Source organism: Pleurodeles waltl, chromosome 1_1 (assembly GCF_031143425.1).
Source record: "Pleurodeles waltl isolate 20211129_DDA chromosome 1_1, aPleWal1.hap1.20221129, whole genome shotgun sequence".
NCBI classification, from domain to species: Eukaryota; Metazoa; Chordata; class Amphibia; order Caudata; family Salamandridae; genus Pleurodeles; species Pleurodeles waltl.
The window spans coordinates 857958318-857980272 of NC_090436.1; the positions used below are offsets into that span (position 1 = coordinate 857958318).

The 21955-nt window shown below is 47.5% G+C and overlaps 1 protein-coding gene across 1 annotated transcript in view; it reads right to left on the reverse strand.

Moving 5' to 3' along the window:
- Positions 1 to 21955, reverse strand: part of RFK (riboflavin kinase) — a 149679-nt gene that overhangs the window by 54755 nt on the left and 72969 nt on the right. Inside the window, exon 3 of the mRNA XM_069229390.1 lies at positions 11259 to 11361. Coding sequence (XP_069085491.1) covers positions 11259 to 11361 — 103 coding nt within the window. The remainder of the gene's footprint in view (positions 1 to 11258; positions 11362 to 21955) is intronic.

Here is a 21955-nt window from a genome sequence, read left to right on the forward strand (position 1 = left end):
TGGGAAGGATGTGGGGGTGCATAGAAGGTTGGCAAAGTGACAGACTGGCCTACATGAAAGGGTGTAACCACCTCAGGAAGGACGGAAGCTCTAGTGCGCAACACTACTTTGTCAGGGTGCACAGACAAGAATGGAGGATTTGAGGAAAGGGCCTGAAGCTCACTTACCCTGCGAGCAGAGGTGATAGCGACCAGACAGTTTTGAAGGTGAGGAGCCGCAAGGGACAATTATGCATTGGCTCAAAGGGGGTACACATCAAATAAGTGAGTACAAGATTAAGGTCCCACCGAGGCATGATAAATGGAGTGGGAGGAAATAAATGGGTGAGCCCTTTTAGGAATCTACTCACAATAGGAGATTTAAAGAGTGAGGGCTGATCAGGTAGCCTAAGAAAGGCCAAAATGGCAGCTAAATGCCCTTTAAGGGTGCCCAAAGCGGAGCCCTGCTGGGCTAAAGAAAGAATGAACAGAAGAACCTCTGACAGAGGGGCAGAAATGGGATCAACAGATTTGTTGGTACACCATGCCACATATTTATTCCAATGACAGGCGTATACAGTTTTAGTTGATGAACGCCTGGCAGCCAAGATAACATTGTAGACTTCGGGTGGAAGGGCAAAAGCCATCAACTGTTGCCACTCAATCTCCATGCATGAAGCCAGAGGTTGGACAGGTTTGGGTGAAGAACCGTCCCCTGTTGCTGCAACAGAAGATCCACCCAAAGGGGTCGGAGTGGAGGATCAATGGACATGCTCAGTCTTCGAGCCCAGTCCGGAGCCACCAAGATGACTTGGGACCAGTCATTCTTGATTTTCTTGAGAACTCTGGGCAGAAGAGGGATAGGCGGGAAGGCTTAAAGGAGGCCGGAGTTCCAATCGAGACGAAAGTCCAATGCGCAAAACAGCTGACATTGCGCGTTCTCTGCAGAGAGGAACAGATATAACCAAGGCTCTCCCCACTGCTGAAAGAGACCTTGCGCCACCTCCGGATGGAGACGCCATTCGTGATCCGCTGTCCATCGACGGCTGAGTTCGTCCGCTCTGGCATTGAGGGAGCCCGCCAGATGTTGAACCATCAAGGTAATGCCCTGATGTTCCAGCCATGTCTTGAGGTGTAGTGCCTCCTGACAAAGGGTCCAGGACCCTACTCCGCCCAGATTGTTGGAGTACCACATGGCGTTAGTATTGTCCGTGAACACCTGCACTACTTTCCCTTTGAGAGAGGGAAGAAATGCTTTCAACGCAAAACTGATAGCCCAGAGCTCCAGCAGATTCCGCCAGAGATCTGAGGCCTCTGAGCTCCGCCTCTCCCATGTGACCACCCCAACCTAGAAGTGACGCATCTGTCACTATAGAGAGATATGGTTGGGGGAAGGGAGAGGGATCTGTCGTGGACCCAATTTGGATTCGAAAGCCACCACTGCAGGTCTTTCGCAGTTCTCTCTGAGATCTGGACCAGGTCAGATAGATTCCCCTGATGCTGCGCCCACTGGAACTTCAGGTCCTACTGAGGAGCCCGCATATGCCATCTGGCACATGTTACTAGTAGGATGCAGGAGGCCATGAGGCCCAGCAGCCTCAGAGTCAATCTCACCGAAATCCAAGACCAAGGCCGAAAGATCGGAATCATAGCCTGAATGTCTTGGACTCGTTTGTCGGGAGGATAAGCCCGAAACTGCACTGTGTCCAGAACTGCCTCGATAAAGGGGAGCGACTGAGAGGGAGTCAGGTTTGACTTCGGCACGTTGATAGTGAACCCCAGCGTGTGCAGGAGGTTCGCCGTAGTCTGAATGTGGGAGATTACTTTCTGGGGCAAGTCTGCCTTCAAAAGCCAGTTGTCAAAGTAGGGGAAGACTGAAACCCCAAACCTGCGCAGATGAGCTGCAACCACCGACATCCCTTTCGTGAACACCCGAGGGGCACTGGTAAGGCCGAAAGGGAGCATGGTAAAATGAAAGTGCTCGTGACCTACCACAAATTGTAGGTAACGTCTGTGGGCAGGCAGGATGGGGATGTGGAAATAAGCGTCCTGCAAGTCCAACGCTACCATCCAGTCTCCTGGGTCTAAGGCAGACAGAACCTGAGCCAGGGTGAGCATTTTGAATTTCTCCTTCTTGAGAAAGTAGTTTAGGTCTAGGATAGGACGTAAGCCCTTGTCCTTCTTTGGTATCAGAAAGTTTTGGGAATAACAACCACGACCTGCTTCTGGCACAGGGACCTTTTTCTATAGCTTCCTTGGCCAAGAGAGCCACGACTTCCTGGTGGAAAAGCACCAAATGATCCTCCGGAAGGTGATTGAAGGATGGTGGCATGTGTGGTGGAGCAGATTCGAAAGGGAGGGAGTAGCCCTTTCGAACGATCTGCAAAACCCACCCGTCCATGGTGATGTGTTCCCAGTGGGGCAGGTGATGGCAAATTCATAAGGGCCCAGGCACCCCTCCAATTCCCCCCCCCCTCCCCCATATTTGTACCCATAGGAAAAAGGGTCCGATTCCGACCTGGGTCGAATAGGCCCCACCGAAGCCAAAGGCGACGTCTGCCGATGCCGCTCCAACTCAGAGTCGTCGGGGATAAGAATTGGGTCGACGTCAATAGTGGGCACCACTGACGTCGGGAGCATCGATAATCGACCCAGTGCCAGGGAAGGTCTCAAGAGTGCGACCGCGCCAGTGCGGATCCGTGCACAGATCCGTAGGTGACCTCGGGGGGTGAAGCCGCCGGCGGGGAATCTGAAGGCCCCCTCTCAGCTGAACCCCTTGGGCCCGAAGGCACCGTATTGGGGTCGGCCCGTCCAAATATGAGGCGCATGGCCTCGTAAAACTCTTTTAGTTGGGCGGGGGTCGCTCTGGCTCCGGGAAACTCAGGGAAGCGCGGAACCGACCCAGACGCAGGCTCCGAGGATGGAGGCCTAGTGCGTGGATGCTCTTCCCACGTCGCATCAGCCGAGCGACGGGGCAAAGTCGGAGAGCGATGGGACTTCTTCGACTTATTCTTACCTAGACCCGAGGATTTAGAAGAAGACGAGTGGTGATGACTCCTCGACCGATCTCGAGACCTTCCTCTCGAGCGACACCAGGACCTACGTGGAGTCGAGTGCCAGGCCGCCATTAGCTTTAGGGACCGCTCCCTCAAAGCCTTCGGGTGCATGGTCCAGCACTCGGAGCACGACTTTGGGTCTTGGTCGCGCTCGAGGCACCACAGAAACACGATGAGGATCTGTCACCGACATTGTACAATGGCATTCCTCACAAGGCTTGAACCCAGTCATCGGGGGCATCCTCGACGCACCAAAGTCGCACACAAAAAAACTTGACAAAACTGTCGAATTCGGCCAAAAAGTAGCCAGGGTAGCTCTTCTGCGGATCAGTGCGTGGCGCGGAAAGAAAAGAACTGACGTCACTGCACGAGGGCGGCATCTATGTACTACTCGGAGTCGACCGACTCCACCTACCGACACGCAAGGGTATTGCTCGAAGAAAAATCCCCGGACCCAGTCTGACGGCTGGGGGAAAATTCCAAGGTAAGGAACCTGCAACTAGAAGTCTCTATCAGATACAATGGTTGAAGCTAAAATATTACCAGATGTTGAGCACCACCCTCCTGTGCCTCTGAGGATGTGGTCAGTCTCCCTTGAGGATGTAGTGGGTCTTGGACAGGTAGCTGTGTACTCCCTCTGACAGATGTGTGTCCTACACACACATCTGGGGATATAGTATTATGGACTCTATACTAAAGGGAAATTCTCATGAATTGAGCGGTTCTGCTCTAGATTTTGTCACTTGTTTGCTTTTTGTTTGGTTGCTATTCAACTGGGGAGGACGCAATCAAGTGACTGCCCTTTATCCTCTCACTCCCTTGGACCTTTTTGAAATTTAAGGTCCGCCAGTTGTCATAATATTAGGGCTGCGGTGGCTTAGCATCAGGAAATTGGTTTGGGCATTTATCTATTTTACACAGTAAGCGCAACTGTTTAGTTGATGCCTTGGTTGCACCTATTCAAAATGTCAGTAGAAGGTTCCTCTGGTTGGCATTTGGAGAACACAACAATGTTTTGGAACCCTTTCATGCTGGTTGCGTGGCACCCCACCATGGCTAACTCCTGAATAGGACTACCTGACTGGCTACTAGAAGATATCAAATTAATCGCTGCATTAAACCTAATCCATTGCCCAGGTTGCATTTAGTGTTGAGACTACAGTTCTGCAACTTTTAGAAAGGTGCCACTATGTGCTCCAGCTAGTCAAGTGGCTTCAAACGGACTCTGGCCCGCAGACAGCTTTCTGCCCACCTGGGGAGACACGTGAACGACTCCCAGTTTAGGAATAAAGGCAGCTGCGACAAGGTGAGGTGTTATCTCCCCTCTCAGGAAAGCCACTCTAGGTGTTAGCCAAAAAGGTGAGCATCAAAGGGTAAGCCACTTTTGAAGTGCAAATGCTGATATCACTCCTGGGCAGACTGCCTTTATTTCACATAGACAAGTTGGAGACAGGGACAGAAAAGAGAAAACCCATCTCCAAACCAGTTTTCTCAAATGCGTATAACCCTTAGGTAGCCACACCTATAGGGTGGCATACCAAGCTCCTAACAGTCAAAGGACGGGTCAGACATCCTGAGAGTAGCTAGGACAGTGCACTCTGGGATTGCCAAGTGCCACACATTGCTGAACTGCGTCACCAGAAGGGAGGGGACCTGGTAGCCCATTAGCTAGTGACTGCATGGGCCCCTCAGGGCACTTTCCTAGGATAAATAAGGCACCCTGACCCGCAGATCACATCAGATTTGGAGAAAGGACTGAAGGAGGACTGCCCTCCTGCCCCTGCAACTGCACAAAGAGAGGCCACACTGTCAGAAGAACTGCAACTGCTGCAATTTGGGCTGGTGAAGTTCATACTGTGCCTGTGGCTTCTGGCTCTGGTGAAAGTTGACTCTCGGGCCCAGATCTTAGTAGCGACTCCAAGGATCAGTTGACATATACCCTAGAATCAGCTCCAGTGACAACAGAGCTGAAGAAGCCCAAACAGGCAAGTTCATAGCCACAGCAGATGTTTCACTGCTACCTGACACCATCCACTCCAAGAGTCCGATCTGCAACAGCCAAAGGTTGTGCCCGAGTATGCTGGACTTAGCCCTCACCAAACTGTTTTGCCCCACCCACTGCATCAAAGAGGACTTTGTGGGACCCCGAGCTCTGTGGCCAAAGTCACTCCACAATAACGAGGAATAACCACAAAGGAACCCCCACTGACCGCACTTTAAACGGAGCATCCATGAGCTTTATTTCATCCTGCATTCGCAGCATCAGGACCACTACATTATAGTCTATGTCTGATAGTCATTCTATAAAGGCTAGAATAGGACTGAAAAAAAGACACTGGTGGTCAAGTAACTGTTCTTCAAAGTATGCTTTCTGACCCCCTATATCTCCAACCCATCGGATCTGGTTGCCCAACCCGGGTCAGAGTAGACATACTAACTTTTACAAGCTTAAAAAAAGTTTCCACATTTTTTTTTTTGCCCAATGCTGGTTTGTGGTTGCATTTAAAAGTGATAATATATTCTGAAACTTGTATCTCCAGTGGATTTTGCTCACCAAGGTCTCTAAATATTCATAAAAATAAACTATTTTTTATAAATTGGTGTCAGATTTCTTTCATGGTGTGTGAACTTCTTATTCTGTTGTTTTGTGCTGTTAAATGCTTTACGCTGAGTTCCTTTGTTAAGCCTTGGTGCTTGAAGCCACAGCTATCCAGGGTTGAGCTAAAGGTTGTACAAACAAGCCTGACTGGACCCAAGACAGTTTTTGCAAATGTACTCCACGGTAATGCCCACAGCCATTCCATGTAATACACCTGAATTCTAACAGGGACCTCCTCATTACCATATATCGAGGCCTTCTACATCAGCATACCTCACAAACGCTCTTGAGGTAAGAGAGGGTATTTTGAGGAGTGCCACCTTAAATACTATCACCCCGGAACATTTTATTTTAGAATGCACTGATAGCACCCACTGATCATTTCTTTTCATACAACACAACACTAAACTACACCATCAACTTCAGAGCACTTCTATGGGTAGTACCTTTGCCCCAAGCCTGGCCCGCCTGTATCCCCACCAGTTCCAATGTGACTAAATACAAAATAAATTTGACGAATTTACAAAACACCATAGACTATGGTGAAGACACACTAACGATGTGCTAATAATCTGCTCAGGCTATACAATTTGTGGAGGGGGGCAACAACTGTGACCCATTCTTAAAATGCACTCATACCATTGATGCCAAAAGAATTACACTATTAGATTTGGGAGTCAGGGTGAAAGAAGGACTATTGAAACCCAACGTCTTTGAGAAACCTACTGATAAGAACAGACTTTTGCATTTTGACAGTTTTCAGCCCAGATCGGCAAAGCAAACTTTTTCCCTTTGGACAATACCTACGGTTGAGATGGAACTTCTCCAACTTACAGCCATTCAATGGACAAGCAGACGCACGGACTAAGACTAAGACTTAATGCCCACTATACCCAAATAGATTAACTAAGAAAGCTAGGAAATGTGCCTCCAACATCCGTTGTGATTGACTCTTAGAGACACATCAGAAAACATAACAGAATAGACCTACGTGTCTCACTACATTCTCACCAATAGCCCATCAAAATGCCATAATTATCAGGAAACAATAGATACTTTGTGGTACGGAGAACAACTCCCCCTATTCTGTTATAAAAGAGGTCAAAGATTCAGGGACAGACTAGCTCACACCAGAAATAAGAACATTCACACAGTAATGAAGAGAACACTGCGGATACTACCACCTGGTACTGGGCCCTAGGTAGATGCACAAAAGGATGATGGACGAAGTGCTAGAATTTTTCAAACACTAACCCCCAGTCACAGATCTTGGTTTAATCCATTGTTCTTTTGCTCACCATGCCACCTCGGTTTGGACCCAGCCATGGGCAAATCAGTCTTGACCCTGTTCCCCACTGGAACAATCCAGCCCAAACTGCCAGACCAGGTCCTCTCTGGGCCAGAAACAAGCTTCCTGCGACAAGTTTTGGGTATTACCACTCATCAGCCCGGATAGCTAGAATCCAGTGGCATAGTGAGCAAGGGACCCATGTCTAGACATACCTTGGCCATACAGTTATGAGCAGCATATCGCATGACATGAACATTTCATGCCTTTTATTTATTAGGTATATGTGTTGTCAGTCTATGTTGCCAGTCATGTGATGATTTTCTATGCTATATGCAGGGATGTGGAATTCCTATCGCCCGACGCCCGGGACATCTTGTTTGGGGTCAAGGGCAACAAGTTTTTATGTTTGCTTTGTCCTTGGGACAAGTAGGCCCAACCCTCTGCAGCACAAACCCTTTGGCTGCCTGTTTTCAGAGAGTGGAACTCTCTGCAGTTGAGGTAATGTGTTCCCAAAAGATAATGCTGTTCGAACTTGTATTTATGGTTCATTATTTGAAATCCTTCATTATTAGGGTGAGTGCTGTAAATAAATGTTTTAAGGTCACACTTCACTACTGATGTTGGTTCCAGTACAAAAAAAAAAAACGTGTATATACGTTTGAAAAGTTTGACCTATGAGGCTAAGTATAATGCTCCCAGAATGCTCTCTGGTTAGATGCAAATGAAGTGTCATTTAGTAAAATGTGTTGGTGCATGCTAGTATTTCCCAAAAATATTTCTAATGGAAAATCAGTGTAACCATTTTCAACACGATTATGGCAAGCATGAAAATAAACAAACACTGACAAAGCCAACTGATCTGACATATTTTTATAAGTCTTTTAGTTTCATCAATGCGTGTCTTGTTTTGACATGGCTTTTGTAACACTTTATTGTTGTGGGAGCTATCAGGCCCTCATCACTGTAACAAACACTGGCAAAAAAAATAAAAAACGTTTTGAACTCTAAAAGCACACGTTGCCACCAGTGGCATAACAAAGGCCCCGCAGCCGCCCTCCTGGGGGCCCTTTCAGCACAGCACCTGGCCTGAGTGAGTCTGGAGAGGGGGCTCCTCCATGTTCTTTGCAAAGGGGCACCCTCCAGTTTCGTTACGTCAATGATTGCCACTGTAGTTCCTGACACTGAACAAAACTACTTTGTGTGCCAATATGCTCCTTGTGGAAGAGCAGAATGCGATCGCTCACAGTAAAGACAGCCGAAAGAGAGAGAAATAGAAGTTAAATAAAAACAAAATGTTTTGTTAACACCAGACCTAATTAGGGACCAAGACCCACATGTAGGTAGCTGTTTGCATGTCGCAAACAGCGACTTTCGCTGTTTGCGGCGTGCAAAAAGCACATTGCGATGCACAAACCCAGTTTTGCCATTCGGTAACCTGGTTACTGAATCGCAAAACGGGTTTGCGACTCGCAATTAGGAAGGGGTGTTCCCTTCCTAATTGCGACTCGCAGTGCAATGTAGGATTGTTTTGTGACCGCGAACGCGGGCGCAAACCAATCGCAGTTTTCACCCATTTCAAATGGGTGCTAACACTTTCGCTAAAGGGGACCCCTTCCCCATTGTGAATGTCACTGTAAACATTTTTTCAGAGCAGGCAGTGGTCCTGCGGAACACTGCCTGCTCTGAAAAAATGAAAGGAAAAGTTTCATTTTTCGTTTTTGTAATGCATCTCGTTTTCCTTTAAGGAAAACAGACTGCATTACAAAAAAAAAACAGCTTTATTAAAAAGCAGTCACAGACATGGTGGTCTGCTGTCTCCAGCAGGCCACCATCCCTGTGAGGGCCGCCATTCGCAAGGGGGTTGCAAATTGCGACCCACCTCATGATTATTCATGAGGTGGGCATTTGCAAAGCCCTTGCGAATCACAGATGGTGCCATCCTACATTCGGATTTGCGACTCGCAAATTGCGAGTCTCGCTGACTCGTAATTTGCGGGTCGCAAATCTGAACCTACGGACATGTGGCCCCAAATTCTTAAAGAAAGTCACAAAAGTGCACCCATGGTATATGTCGTACCCCTATAAAATATTTGTGAACTGTATTTTAGCATGGGTAAATACGATGTGTAGATTTGCTCATGTGAAAATCTATTGAGCATTTGCAAGTTCATTTTCCCTCCAGCCACTTTCTTCCCAACCCTGGAAGAAGTTCTAATTCTGCCATTGTCAGGAGTAAATGTCCAACCTTTCTTATTATGGGAAAATATTAGAGAGAAGCTGGTGAAAATCTTTAAAACATACAGGTTAGTAGGTTTGCAGACTCAAAGGCATTTCAGCCCTGGAACTATTGCTTACTGCTTCCTCCAGCCCCAGTATGCAGATCTGCAGAAAGGTGAAAAAATAAGGAAATTGCTACAGTAGGGATTGAAACTGCAAGTATTCAAGCCCTACTAAGGTAGTAGCCCTGGCATAATCAGAGAGGCTATTATCAGAGCTCTTACATAATGAGATTGCTGCCATAATTTGTCGCCACACTACATGGCACCAAAGGGACAAGTAGATCTTTTTACAGGACAAGTAGATTTGAGAAGCAACCTGACCCCTGGACAAGTAGATATTTTAATAAATTCCACACCCCTGTATATGCTTTCTGATTTAGCAGAACCCCTAAAATGAGATTCCAGCATATGCTGATTTACTAATGTACTAATAGGTACTGTGTGCCTGGTGACATAAGAATGTTATGCATGTTCAGAACAAGGAGTTAAGAAAATTAGGATCTGGTGTCCTGAATAAAGTGCAGGACCCACTTAAGGGTTGGTTTATAGGCTGAAACATGTTGAACCCCACTGATGCACGAATACTAACTAATCTTGTGCATCAATTCAGTATTTAATCAACCTCTAAAAGTGCCCACATGAAAGGACAAACCTTGGAATTAGATACATGGATTTTTATTGAGTCTAGATCCTCCTTCCACTTTCACCCACCATCTTAAAGTATATTGGGATGACCTCTAATAAAATATGCATTAGGATTGGTGAGCACTGGAACATCATAAGGTGAAAAAAAAGAAAAAAAAAAGCTCCACTAAAATGACATCATCGTGAGAAGCCCATTCACCGCTGAAATGTTTATTGGTGAATGAAGTGTGGCTGATGATGAAGCGTGACGCCCAGGTGTGTGAGTGAGGCCACCCCATCACATTTTTAATTTGCTATAACTTCTACACGTCTAGAGATATAATATTATGAACCCTGTAGTAAAGGTAAATGCCCATTAATTGAGTAGTTTTGCTCCAGATTGACACGCTTTTTGTTTGGTTGCTATCCCAGAAGAAACACAGACTGTTAAAAGGGCAAGACGATATGTCAGAGTGGGTCCTCGTGGAATAACTTTGATTAAAGTTGATCCAAGCAGACTCAAGTTCAGAGAATGACCTTATGGAGTGGGTAGAGATGTTAAACTGGCTGACAGATTATCCTGTAGTAGGGAGGGTGACAGATGTGGCAGGATGCATATGATTAGGGGGGGGGGGGATGAGGAGTACTTGTGACAGCCTTTCAAATTTCTCTCCTGAAACATTACAGAGCAGAATCAGAAGGGGCTTAGCCATTGAGACTTCAATCAGCCCCCCCAAAAAAAGAGGCATGTAAAAAGGGTGCATATACATGGGACTGCTATATTGCTGAGGGATCTGGGACAGGAATGCATTTATGTTTGTGTGCCTCGACTATGTCAATCAAACCGCATTTTGTGCATGAGCTGTTCTTTCTATTTCTGTTGATATCTATAAAATAACTGCCATGTTGGGCAGTCTCATTTCAAACTTTAACAAGTATCTGCAATGCAATGGGTCTCGGGTTTGCTCGAGTTAGCGCTATTGGCATGGTAAATTCCTAACTGGACGTTTCTTGCCTGATAAACTGAAAAGTAAAACAGCTGACATAAGCAAGTCAATTCAAACGGATCAGCAAACGTGAATAATGGGTATCAAATTAGAACAGCGCAATTAGCCTTAGTACTTCAGTGATAACTTAAAGATACTCAATGGAGATGTGTAATGCTCATGAGTTTCTAGAAAGCTAGCACAGTTTTTTAAGCAAAAGAGGAAAAAAAATATCTTTGGTTAAATCGGAAATTTACATTTATTAATGCTTGTGTATGCTGGGAATGTTGATGTGTACATAGACAATCACTTCTTTGTGCATCAATGCACTTTAAGTAAGAGACAAACAGGAGCCCAAGTGGCAGCTGTAACAGAATTTTGCGTGTGTGCAAGTAAAAGGAGGCCTGAAATAAAATAAAAAATAAAATATTTTTTGTTTACTTACCCAACGAGTTAAAGGTTCTTTCTGGTCTAATATACCCAGCAATAACAATACTGAGTGTTTCTCCATAAAAATCTTCCTCGAAAGTATGTATAATGTGGGTTTCCTAAAACAAAACAAAATTTATTTCAAGTTTCAATACTTTGCTTGCAAATTTTCTTTTCTTTGCAGTATTAGGAGGGGCTAGTTATGAGCTTCATATACATGAATGCAAAGACATGGAGAAAAAAAAAGGAGGATCATCAGGCCCATGTGACAAACTCAAATCCCTTCTCTCTGCAACTCTACAACAAGCGGTCAGTATCATTCAGCTTTGTTCCCTCATAACTAACACTACAATAAGTTCCTAAGTTATCTCCAAACTCTCTTTAGTAGATTAAACCTCTTACTATGCACCCTGATGTTCCCTTGGTTTTGAATACTAAAACAATGGGGAAACATAAAAAAAAAAAAAAAAAAAAAAAAGTAAAAAGCTAGCCTCCAAAATTCTGTACTCGGGTCATATGCAGTTCTTAAATGGTTTTATTTATTTCCCACTCCGAGAAAACTATTTTTCAGTTATGAGATGTTACATAGGCATATCTTTCCATTTATTTTGTCCCATTTTCCAAGGAAAAAGGACTAAAAACTTTAAGCACTGAGTCAAATGGAAATGTGTCACCCCCTAGTACAGCATCTCCCCTTCCCCGTCTTCTGGAAACAGGCAAGATGGGTGGGCACAGAGCGAACAGTAATGTATTTGAGAGAACTACATTGTAAATATAAGACCATAAGACTAATAATGTAGGCCCAAATTTACACATAAAGGGCAGCTTCCATTGAAGGCCACAGAGTGGATAATACAGGTTGCTTTCTAGTGATACTGAAATTATAAATTATAACCAGCAAGTTTCTGCAAGCCAATCACAGTCATCACCCTAATTGTGACAGGCCAGCAAAAGACTACAAACCCAATCCTCCTACAGCAACCCTAAGAAATGGAAGAATGATCCACTATTAAGGTTTTTCAGTCTGTTTCTGGAACTGTGCTGGAGTGAAAAGACATATCCACTCCAGTGGTAATAGCCTACTTACTTTTTTTAAACAACCACCAAAGGATATGACTTAAAGGATCTTGGAAGAATTCATGGGTTAATTTACCCAACTTTTCCACATATGAAATAATGGCTACAAAGAAATACATCAGGTCACTCAAGTGAAGGACTGAAGAAGTATTTTAAAAAAAGTCTGAAAATTAACTCTTCCATTATCAGATCTAAATTCAAACACCTTCTTACAGTCTTACCTGAATATCATTACAATAAACACATCATACCGATAGATGTTTATTTTTCTCCTTTACTAATAAAGGAAAAAATAAATATCACTCAACTGTAGATAAACTTTCTTACAGTCACATAGAAGATTATTTATAATTTCGACAGGTGATTTCAATCAAAGCTTAAAACAGCCAACTCAACCGGGTTATATTAAGGACTTACCAGATCTCATCAACAACATTCAAGAACAATCCTTTTCAAATCCAAAAAACAAAAAGATGCATTCTGCAAACAGTAAGCTCACATACAACCTATTTACCAATCTAGGTTATGGGTCATTAACCCCTTCTGTGCAGAGGACGTAGTGGTTACGTCCTTCGGCACAGTGCTGCTGTGCCGAGGACGTAACCACTACGTCCTCGGCACACAGCCCAGAGGGAGCACTCTCGCTCCCTCTGCGTGCTTGCCCCCACCCCCCCAAAGTCAGGGCTGGAAGGGGAAGTCCTTCCCCTTCCACCCCCAACTCCCCCACCCCCCTGTGACGTCAGCGCGCGAGCTCATTAATCACAGTGTCTCCCCCATCGCGCTGGAAGCAAGAGAAATGCTGAGCATTTCTCTTTCAATCACGTGGGGGAGACCCGGAGAGGCTTCAAAGGGAAGGAAATTTATTTCCTTCCCTTTGAAGTCTCTCCCAGGGTTTCAAAAGCCTTAGGCAAGGGTCACTCCCCTAGGGGGTCAAATTATATTTAGGCCATTTCTGCCCCCAAGGGAGTTTTTTTTTTTACGTGAATTTCACGCAAGGGGAGCGACCCCTTAGGCAAGGGTCGGTCCCTGGGGGGGGTTTACTTGAGGCCATTTCTGCCCCCCCGGGGGCAGACTGGCCTATTGTTATTAGGCCGATCTGCCCCCAGGGGGGGGGGGGGGGCAGAAACCTCTAGGCGCCAGGGAAATTGTTTTTTTTTGTGTTTGTTTTTTCAGAGATGGGGAGCGACCCATTAGGCAAGGGTCGCTCCCCTGGGGGGCAAATTGTATTTAGACCATTTCTGCCCACCTTGCGGGTAGCTTGGCCGATTTTAGGTCAATCTGCCCCCAAGGGGGCAGAAACCACTAAGCACGGGGGATTCTTTTTTTGGCGCCAATGTCACGCAGGGGGAGCTACCCCGTAGGCAAGGGTCGCTCCCGGGGGGGTTGGGGGGGAATTTATTTTAGGCCATTTCTGCCCCCCCGGGGGTAGATCAGCCTATTGTTATTAGGCCGATCTGCCCCCAGGGGGGGCAGAAACCTCTAGGCGCCAGGGCAAAAAAAAAATTTGTGTTTTTTTTTTGTTTGTTTGTTTTTTCAGAGATGGGGAGCGACCCATTAGGCAAGGGTCGCCCCCATGGGGGGCAAATTGTATTTAGACCATTTCTGCCCCCCTTGGGGGCAGAAACCACTAGGCACCAGGGATTTTTTTTTTTGGCGCCAATGTCACGCAGGGGGAGCGACCCCATAGGCAAGGGTCGCTCCGGGGGGGGGGGGGTGTCAGTGCGGGGGCAAATTTATTTTAGGCCATTTCTGCCCCCCCTGGGGGCAGATCGGCCTATTGTTATTAGGCCGATCTGCCCCCTGGGGGGGGGGGGGGGGGGGGGGGCAGACACCTCTAGGCGCCAGGGCAATTATTTTTGTGTGTTTTTGTTTTGTTTGTTTTTTCAGAGATGGGGAGCGACCCATTAGGCAAGGGTCGCTCCCTTGGGGGGCAAATTGTATTTAGACCATTTCTGCCCCCCTTCGGTGCAGATTGGCCGATTTTAGGTCAATCTGCCCCCAAGGGGGCAGAAACCACTAGGCACCGGGTATTTTTTTTGGCGCCAATGTCACGCAGGGGTAGCGACCCCGTAGGCAAGGGTCGCTCGCGGGGGGATTGGGGGACCAATTTATTTTAGGCCATTTCTGCCGCCCCTGGGGCCGGCTGAGCTAGAGGCCAAAATCCACAGGTAGGAACTGTTTTCTATGAAAAAATGTGAAGTGTCCACGTTGTGTTTTGGGCCATTTCCTGTGGCGGGCGCTAGGCCTACCCACACAAGTGAGGTATCATTTTTATCTGGAGACTTGGGGGAACGCTGGGTGGAAGGAAATTTGTGGCTCCTCTCTGATTCCAGAACTTTCTGTCACCAAAATGTGAGGAAAACATGTTTTTTTAGCCAAATATTGAGGTTTGCAAAGGATTATGGGTAACAGAATCTGGTCAGAGCCCCACAAGTCACCCCATCTTGGATTCCCCTAGGTCTCTAGTTTTCAAAAATGCACAGGTTTAGTAGGTTTCCCCTAGGTGCCAGCTGAGCTAGAGGCCAAAATCTACAGGTAGGCACTTTGCAAAAAACACCTCTGTTTTCTTTAAAAAAATGTGATGTGTCCACGTTGCGTTTTGGGTCATTTCCTGTCGCGGGCGCTAGGCCTACCCACACAAGTGAGGTATCATTTTTATCGGGAGACTTGGGGGAACATAGATTAGCAAAACAAGTGTTATTGCCCCTTGTCTTTCTTTACATTTTTTCCTTCCAAATATAACAGAGTGTGTAAAAAAGACATCTATTTGAGACATGCCCTGTAATTCACATGCTAGTATGGTCACCCCGGAATTCAGAGATGTGCAAAGAACCACTGCTCCTCAACACCTTATCTTGTGCCCTTTTTGGAAATACAAAGGTTTTCTTGATAGCTATTTTTCACTCTTTATATTTCAGCAAATGAATTGCTGTATACCCGGTATAGAGTGAAATCGCACTGCAGGGTGCAGCTCATTTATTGGCTCTGGGTACCTAGGGTTCTTGATGAACCTACAAGCCCTATATATTACCGCAACCAGAGGAGTCCAGCAGACTTAACGGTATATTGCTTTTGAAAATCTGACATTGCAGGAAAAAGTTACAGAGTAAAACGTAGAGAAAAAGTGGTGTTTTTTTCACCTCAATTTCAATATTTTTCTTTTTCAGTTGTTATTTTCTGTAGGAAACTCTTGTAGGATCCACACAAATGACCCCTTGCTAAATTTAGAATTTTGTCTACTTTTCAGAAATGTTTAGGTTTCTGGGATCCAGCATTGGTTTCACGCCCATTTCTGTCACTGACTGGAAGGAGGCTGAACGCACAAAATGTTTTAAAAATGGGGTATGTCCCAGTAAAATGCCAAATTTGTGTTGCAAAATTGGGTTTTCTGGTTCAAGTCTGCCTGTTCCTGAAAGTTGGGAAGCTGGTGATTTTAGCACCGCAAACCCTTTGTTGATGCCATTTTCAGGGGAAAAACCACAAGCCTTCTTCTGCAGCCACTTTTTCCCATTTTTTTTAAAAATAAACGAAATTTTCACTGTATTTTGGCTAATTTCTTGGCCTCCTTCAAGGGAACCCACAAAGTCTGGGTACCTCTAGAATCCCTAGGATGTTGGAAAACAAGGACGCAAATTTGGCTTGGCTAGCTTATGTGGACATAAAGTTATGAGGGCCTAAGCGCGAACTGCCCCAAATAGCCAAAAAAAGGATCGGCACAGGACGGGGAAAAGGCCTGGCAGCGAAGGGGTTAAACAGAAGATTCATAAGCAGTCAACCTGCTAAAACTATTTTTCAAAATGTGAACTCAAACAATTTACTTGGCTATATGTTTGTTAATTATCCTAACTTTAACAACCGCAAAAACTTTTTAATCACTTGCGGACGTGAAAGTAATCACATCCCTAAAGAGATACACATCCTAATATCAATCAATAGCAAACAAATCAGATGAGACGCTGACCTTTATTTCTAAAACGCAAATAAAAGAAACAGACTTCACACAAACCAGATTGTCACCTGCCTCTCAAACTGAGCCAAAGACAGATAAACTGGTTATGAGACAGGGAATAATTGATTATTTATAACTTTTCATCAGAACCAATTAATCACAATAAACTTAGGAAATAAAGTGAATCATGACATAATATAACTGGTTTAATCATGTTAGAAATTGGGTCTGTAGTTGGCAGAGGTATGCACCATGTCCAAGTAGGGAATACAATCCTTATCAGGTTAAGACAGATACACAACCTAAATTACCTGTGCTCACCCTATGGTAGCTTGGCGCACAGCAGTCAGGCATAACTTAAGAGACAATGTGAAAAGTATTTGTGCAACACTTAGTTCCAGTAACACATTGAAAGACACCACAAAAAAGACTCTACATCAGTTTAGAAACTGGGAATATTGATTGGAGTAAAACAAGACGAAAATGACAAAATCCAATAGGTAGAAGTCGAGATATGACTTTTTAAAGATTCAGGGGGTCATTACAACATTGGCGGTAAAAGGCGCTTACAGCCGTGCAGAAGACCGCCAATACACCGCCACAGCCACGGAATACCGCCACAGCTAATATGACCCACATCTCAGAATCTGCCGAAATTCAGACACCCACACAAGTCCGCCACACCAAAGGTCAGTGATAAACTGGCGAAAACAAAACCTCCACTGTCACGCCAACAGAAACACGCCCATGCTATCACGACCCACGAATCCACGCAGCGGTCTTTCAACCGCGGTATTCCATTGGCGGTACACACCGCTGCGCTCAAAATACGCACACATCTCCAAAACACTGCCACATTGGACAATTCAAAATACACACACATACAAACACCACTCCCACACACCCAACACAATATAAAACACACACCCATATCACCCACAAAACCCCTACGAACCAAAAATCTGAGAGAAGGCCAGAGAGAGACTACAGCAATAGACAACCACACCACACAGAGGCACACAACACCATCACCCATAAAACATCCATGCTCAAAACACCACACACCACCACACTCATCAACACATCAACACATGCACCACCCCACACATCACCTACACCACCCCATGTCCCGCCAAAGACACCCCAGGTTTTCAGAGGAGGAGCTCAGGGTCATGGTGGAGGAAATCCTACGGGTAGAGCCACAGCTATTTGGAGCACAGCTGCAGCACACCTCCATAGCCAGGAAGATGGAGCTATGGCGAAGAATCGTGGACAGGGTCAACGCTGTGGGACAGCATCCATGAAATTGGGAGGACATCCGGAAGAGGTGGAACGACCTACGGGGGAAGGTGCGTTCAGTGGTCTCCAGGCACAACATCGCGATTCAGCGGACTGGCGGCAGACCCCCACCTCCTCCCCCACAACTAACAACATGGGAAGAGCAGGTATTGACCATCATGCATCCAGAGGGCCTCGGAGGAGTCAGTGGAGGAATGGACACTGGTAAGTCAAATCTTAACTATCATATCCTCCACCCTACCTGCATGCTATCACACACCCCTACCCTCACCCCCTCCCCTATCACTACAACTCCTCACTAATGTACTAATAACACAAACCACACATCCCAACACCAAGCCCTGCATGACACAACTAAGAATGGACACCCAGCACTAAAGCATGCTCACTGCACATACCCATAACAACCCCCCAACCATCATCATACAAGCCCCCACACAGGAATGCTTGCACTGGGGTACACGCACACCCGCCCATTGCACACCATGACACACACACATGCAATAATCATGCTCTTATACCCCTGCAGGACCACTACGTAACGTCACCACACAGGAGGGTCCAGACATCTCCACTCCACACACAGAAGAGGCCCACAGTGACGACAGCAGCTCTGGCCAACTGGAACCAGATGACCAGCCCGGATCATCGTGGGCCTCAGGACAGTCGGTTCCCCTTGCACAGGCACAGCCCAACACTGACCTTCCACCCTCTGGTAACACCAGCACAGCACCCACCCAGCGGGCCCATACCTCCGTACCCAGGACACGTCAATCAGCGGTGTGTCCACCACTACAGGTAACCCGGGGTAACCCACCACCCCAACAACAATAGGGACCTGGGGGCAGTGGTAGTGGGCACACGGTCCAGGGGACGGAGGCACAGGAACACAGGGGAACTGGGAGGGCTGCTGTGCGACAGGGGGCGGACAGGCCAAGGGAACCCACCCTCCATGAGGCCCTCTCCTCCATCATGGGAGCATACCACCACTCCCAGGAGACGATGGCGACGGTCCTGGCCAAGTTTCAGGAGACCCAGCGCCTGCAGGACGAACAGTATTTGGGGTTCAGGGAGGAGCTCAGAACCATCAGCTCCGCCCTGGGCACCATCGTAGGGGTGCTGAAGGACATACAAAAGACCATAAGGGACACTGTGGCACTCCAAGGGGCCCCTGACACTAGCATGGACGATGAACTGCCCACCACCTCCACCGGCGCTAGTGGACAGGACGCCCCCCCCACAGGACCACCACACCAGCACCCCACCCCCTGCAGATGGACAACCACCCCGCAAGCGGGCCCGGAGATCCAGGAACAGGACAGATCAAGATGACAAGACCCCCGCCAGGAAATGAGACCACCCTGATTGTCCTCCCACTGTCTCACTTTGTTACCCTGTCCAGATTGGAACTGCCCCAGCTCCACTTCCTATGCCCATATGGGCAGTGCACCTGTGAGACTAATAGACTGGACTCTGCCATGGACATTCCTCCACCATCACCCATCAATAATTAGCACTTCAATAAATACCCTTGAACCACAAAACAATCTGGAGTCAGTCTGTGATTTTGAAAATGTGTATTAGCAATGACAGTGACAAAATGCGTTTTCAAATGTAATGCCAACATACCTATGTCACACATCACAAGTCCATGAAGGATGCAAGCAGATGACACACGTTGGTAACCACACCTGTGAAACCGTAATGGAAATGTACAACTCAGTTACCAAATACTGCTACTAATTGACAGACACGATAGAGGTACAAGTGTGAAAGTGAATGTAATAGGAAAGAAATTGTTCTCACTTGTGTGTCACTGGAAATATTGCTGTATGACTGACTGACTCCCTGTTGTCTATGTCTTCTTCCTCAGCTTCCTCCTCATAACTGTCCACAGGCTCCACAGCTGCCACAACACCGTCATCTGGACCATCCTCCTGCAGAAAAGGCACCTGGCGTCGCAAAGCAAGATTGTGAAGCATCGAGCAGGCGATGATGATCTGGCACACCTTCCTTGGTGAGTAGAATAGGGAACCACCTGTCATATGGAGGCACCTGAACCTGGCCTTCAGGAGGCCGAAGGTGCGTTCGATCACCCTCCTAGTCCACCCATGGGCCTCATTGTAGCGTTCCTCTGCCCTGGTCCTGGGATTCCTCACTGGGGTCAATATCCATGACAGGTTGGGGTAACCAGAGTGCCCCAATAGCCACACCCGGTGCCTCTGGAGTTGACCCATCACATACGGGATGCTGCTATTCCGCAGGATGTAGGCGTCATGCACTGAGCCAGGGAACATAGCATTTACCTGGGAGATGTACTGGTCTGCCAAACATACCATCTGTACATTCATCGAATGATAACTCTTCTGGTTCCTGTACACCTGTTCACTCCTGCGTGGGGGGACCAGAGCTACATGGGTGCCATCAATAGCACCTATGATGTTGGGGATATGTCCCAGGGCATAGAAGTCACCTTTCACTGTAGCCAAATCCTCCACCTGAGGGAAAACGATGTAGCTCCTTACGTGTTTCAGCAGGGCAGACAACACTCTGGACAACACGTTGGAAAACATAGGCTGGCACAACCCTGATGCCATGGCCACTGTTGTTTGAAATGACCCACTTGCAAGGAAATGGAGCACTGATAGCACCTGCACTTCAGGGGGTATTCCTGTGAGATGGCGGATTGGCGAGATCAGGTCTGGCTCCAACTGGGTACACAGTTCCTGGATTGTGGCACAGTCAAACCTGTAGGTGATGATCAAATGTCGCTCCTCCATTGTTAACAGGTCCACCAGCGGTCGGTACACCAGAGGATTCCGCCATCTCCTCAAATGTCCCATCTGACGGTGCCTAAGAAGGACAACAGCGACCACAGAGTCAACAAATTCCCAGGTATGTACCCACAGCTACACAGAACACGACACCAAATACAAAACTCTTCCTGTATGTGTGTTGAGTGTAGGCCTAGGTATGTGTGACGCAGTAGTAAATGAAGCCATGTGGGCCCCTGAAATAGCGGCTGCCTGACCTCTAAAGTGGGACAATGGGATGTGAGGTATCTGCGCTGGCGTTGTACACCGTCGCAGTAGGCGGTCGTGGGCCGCAGTGCAACGCTGCATTGGTTAACATTGGACCCTACGGGTCCCAGGAACCAATGATGAAGTCCGCCGGCGGTGATGATACGCACCGCCACGGATGTCACCGCCGCGGACGTGACCGCCATTTTCTAACTGTTCAATCACTCGATACCTGATCTTCGACAGGAGAGGACCTACACTGCAAGTGCTGCTGTGACCTCGGTCTGGAAGAGACAATGGCTGCTGCGTCTGGGGAAAGGGCCACTGCCTTCACTGCTCAGGAGTTGGAGAAGCTAGTCGACGGGGTCCTCCCCCAGTACACGCTACTCTACGGTCCTCCAGACCAACAGGTAAGTGCACAGGGAGCACGTTGTATGGGCTATGCTGGGTGGAGAGGGCTGGATGTAAGTAGGAAGCGGGCATAGTTCAGCGACCATGAAGGACTGTGAATGCATGTGCCACATGGCAAGGGTAGGGATGGGGGCCACTCACTTAGACGGTGCAGTTGGTAATGACTTATCTTCTTCCCCTGTACATGTCATGTAGGTCAGCGCCCACCAGAAGGACCTTTGGCATGCCATCGCCAAGGACGTCCGGACCCTGGGGGTCCACCAGAGACGGGGCACCCACTGCCGTAAAAGATGGGAGGACATTCGCCGCTGGGGCAAGAAGACGGCGGAGGCTCAGCTGGGGATGGCCTCCCAACGTGGGAGGGGTGCCCGTTGCACCATGACACCCCTGATGTTCCGGATCCTGGCGGTGGCCTACCCTGAGTTGGATGGGCGCTTGAGGGCATCACAGCAGACACAAGGGGGTGAGTACAACATCATTCAGCGGACTTTGCGCGCAGTGGAGGGGTCTGGGTGGTGGAGGAGGGCTGTGGGTTTCCCTAGGCCAGGGTGAGTTACGTAGGCTAGGCCCCTCCGTAATGCAGGCCATGTGGCACTCCACCCCACCTCTGTAGAGTGCCAAGTACAGGTATACATGCCCCTGTGTCATCTATGTGTGCAGATGTCCACCATAGCCATGTAGGCCAGATCCCAGGAATTGCATCTGTAGAGGCCAAGAGCACGGTGTAGTGCAGGGGGCTGCTGTGTCTGTATTGTCCGCCAACGGTAGCGGTAAGCCATGCACTCAACCTGTCTTTCTTCTGTCATCCCCCCCCACTTTTTGTGCTCTCCCTGTTCTTTTGTGCATCAGCATCATCAGGCGGAGGTACAGTGGCACCGGAGCACGAGGGAGCTGCATCCCACATGGCCATGGAGGGCCACACCACGGACTCAGAATGCACCAGTGGGACAGAGGGCG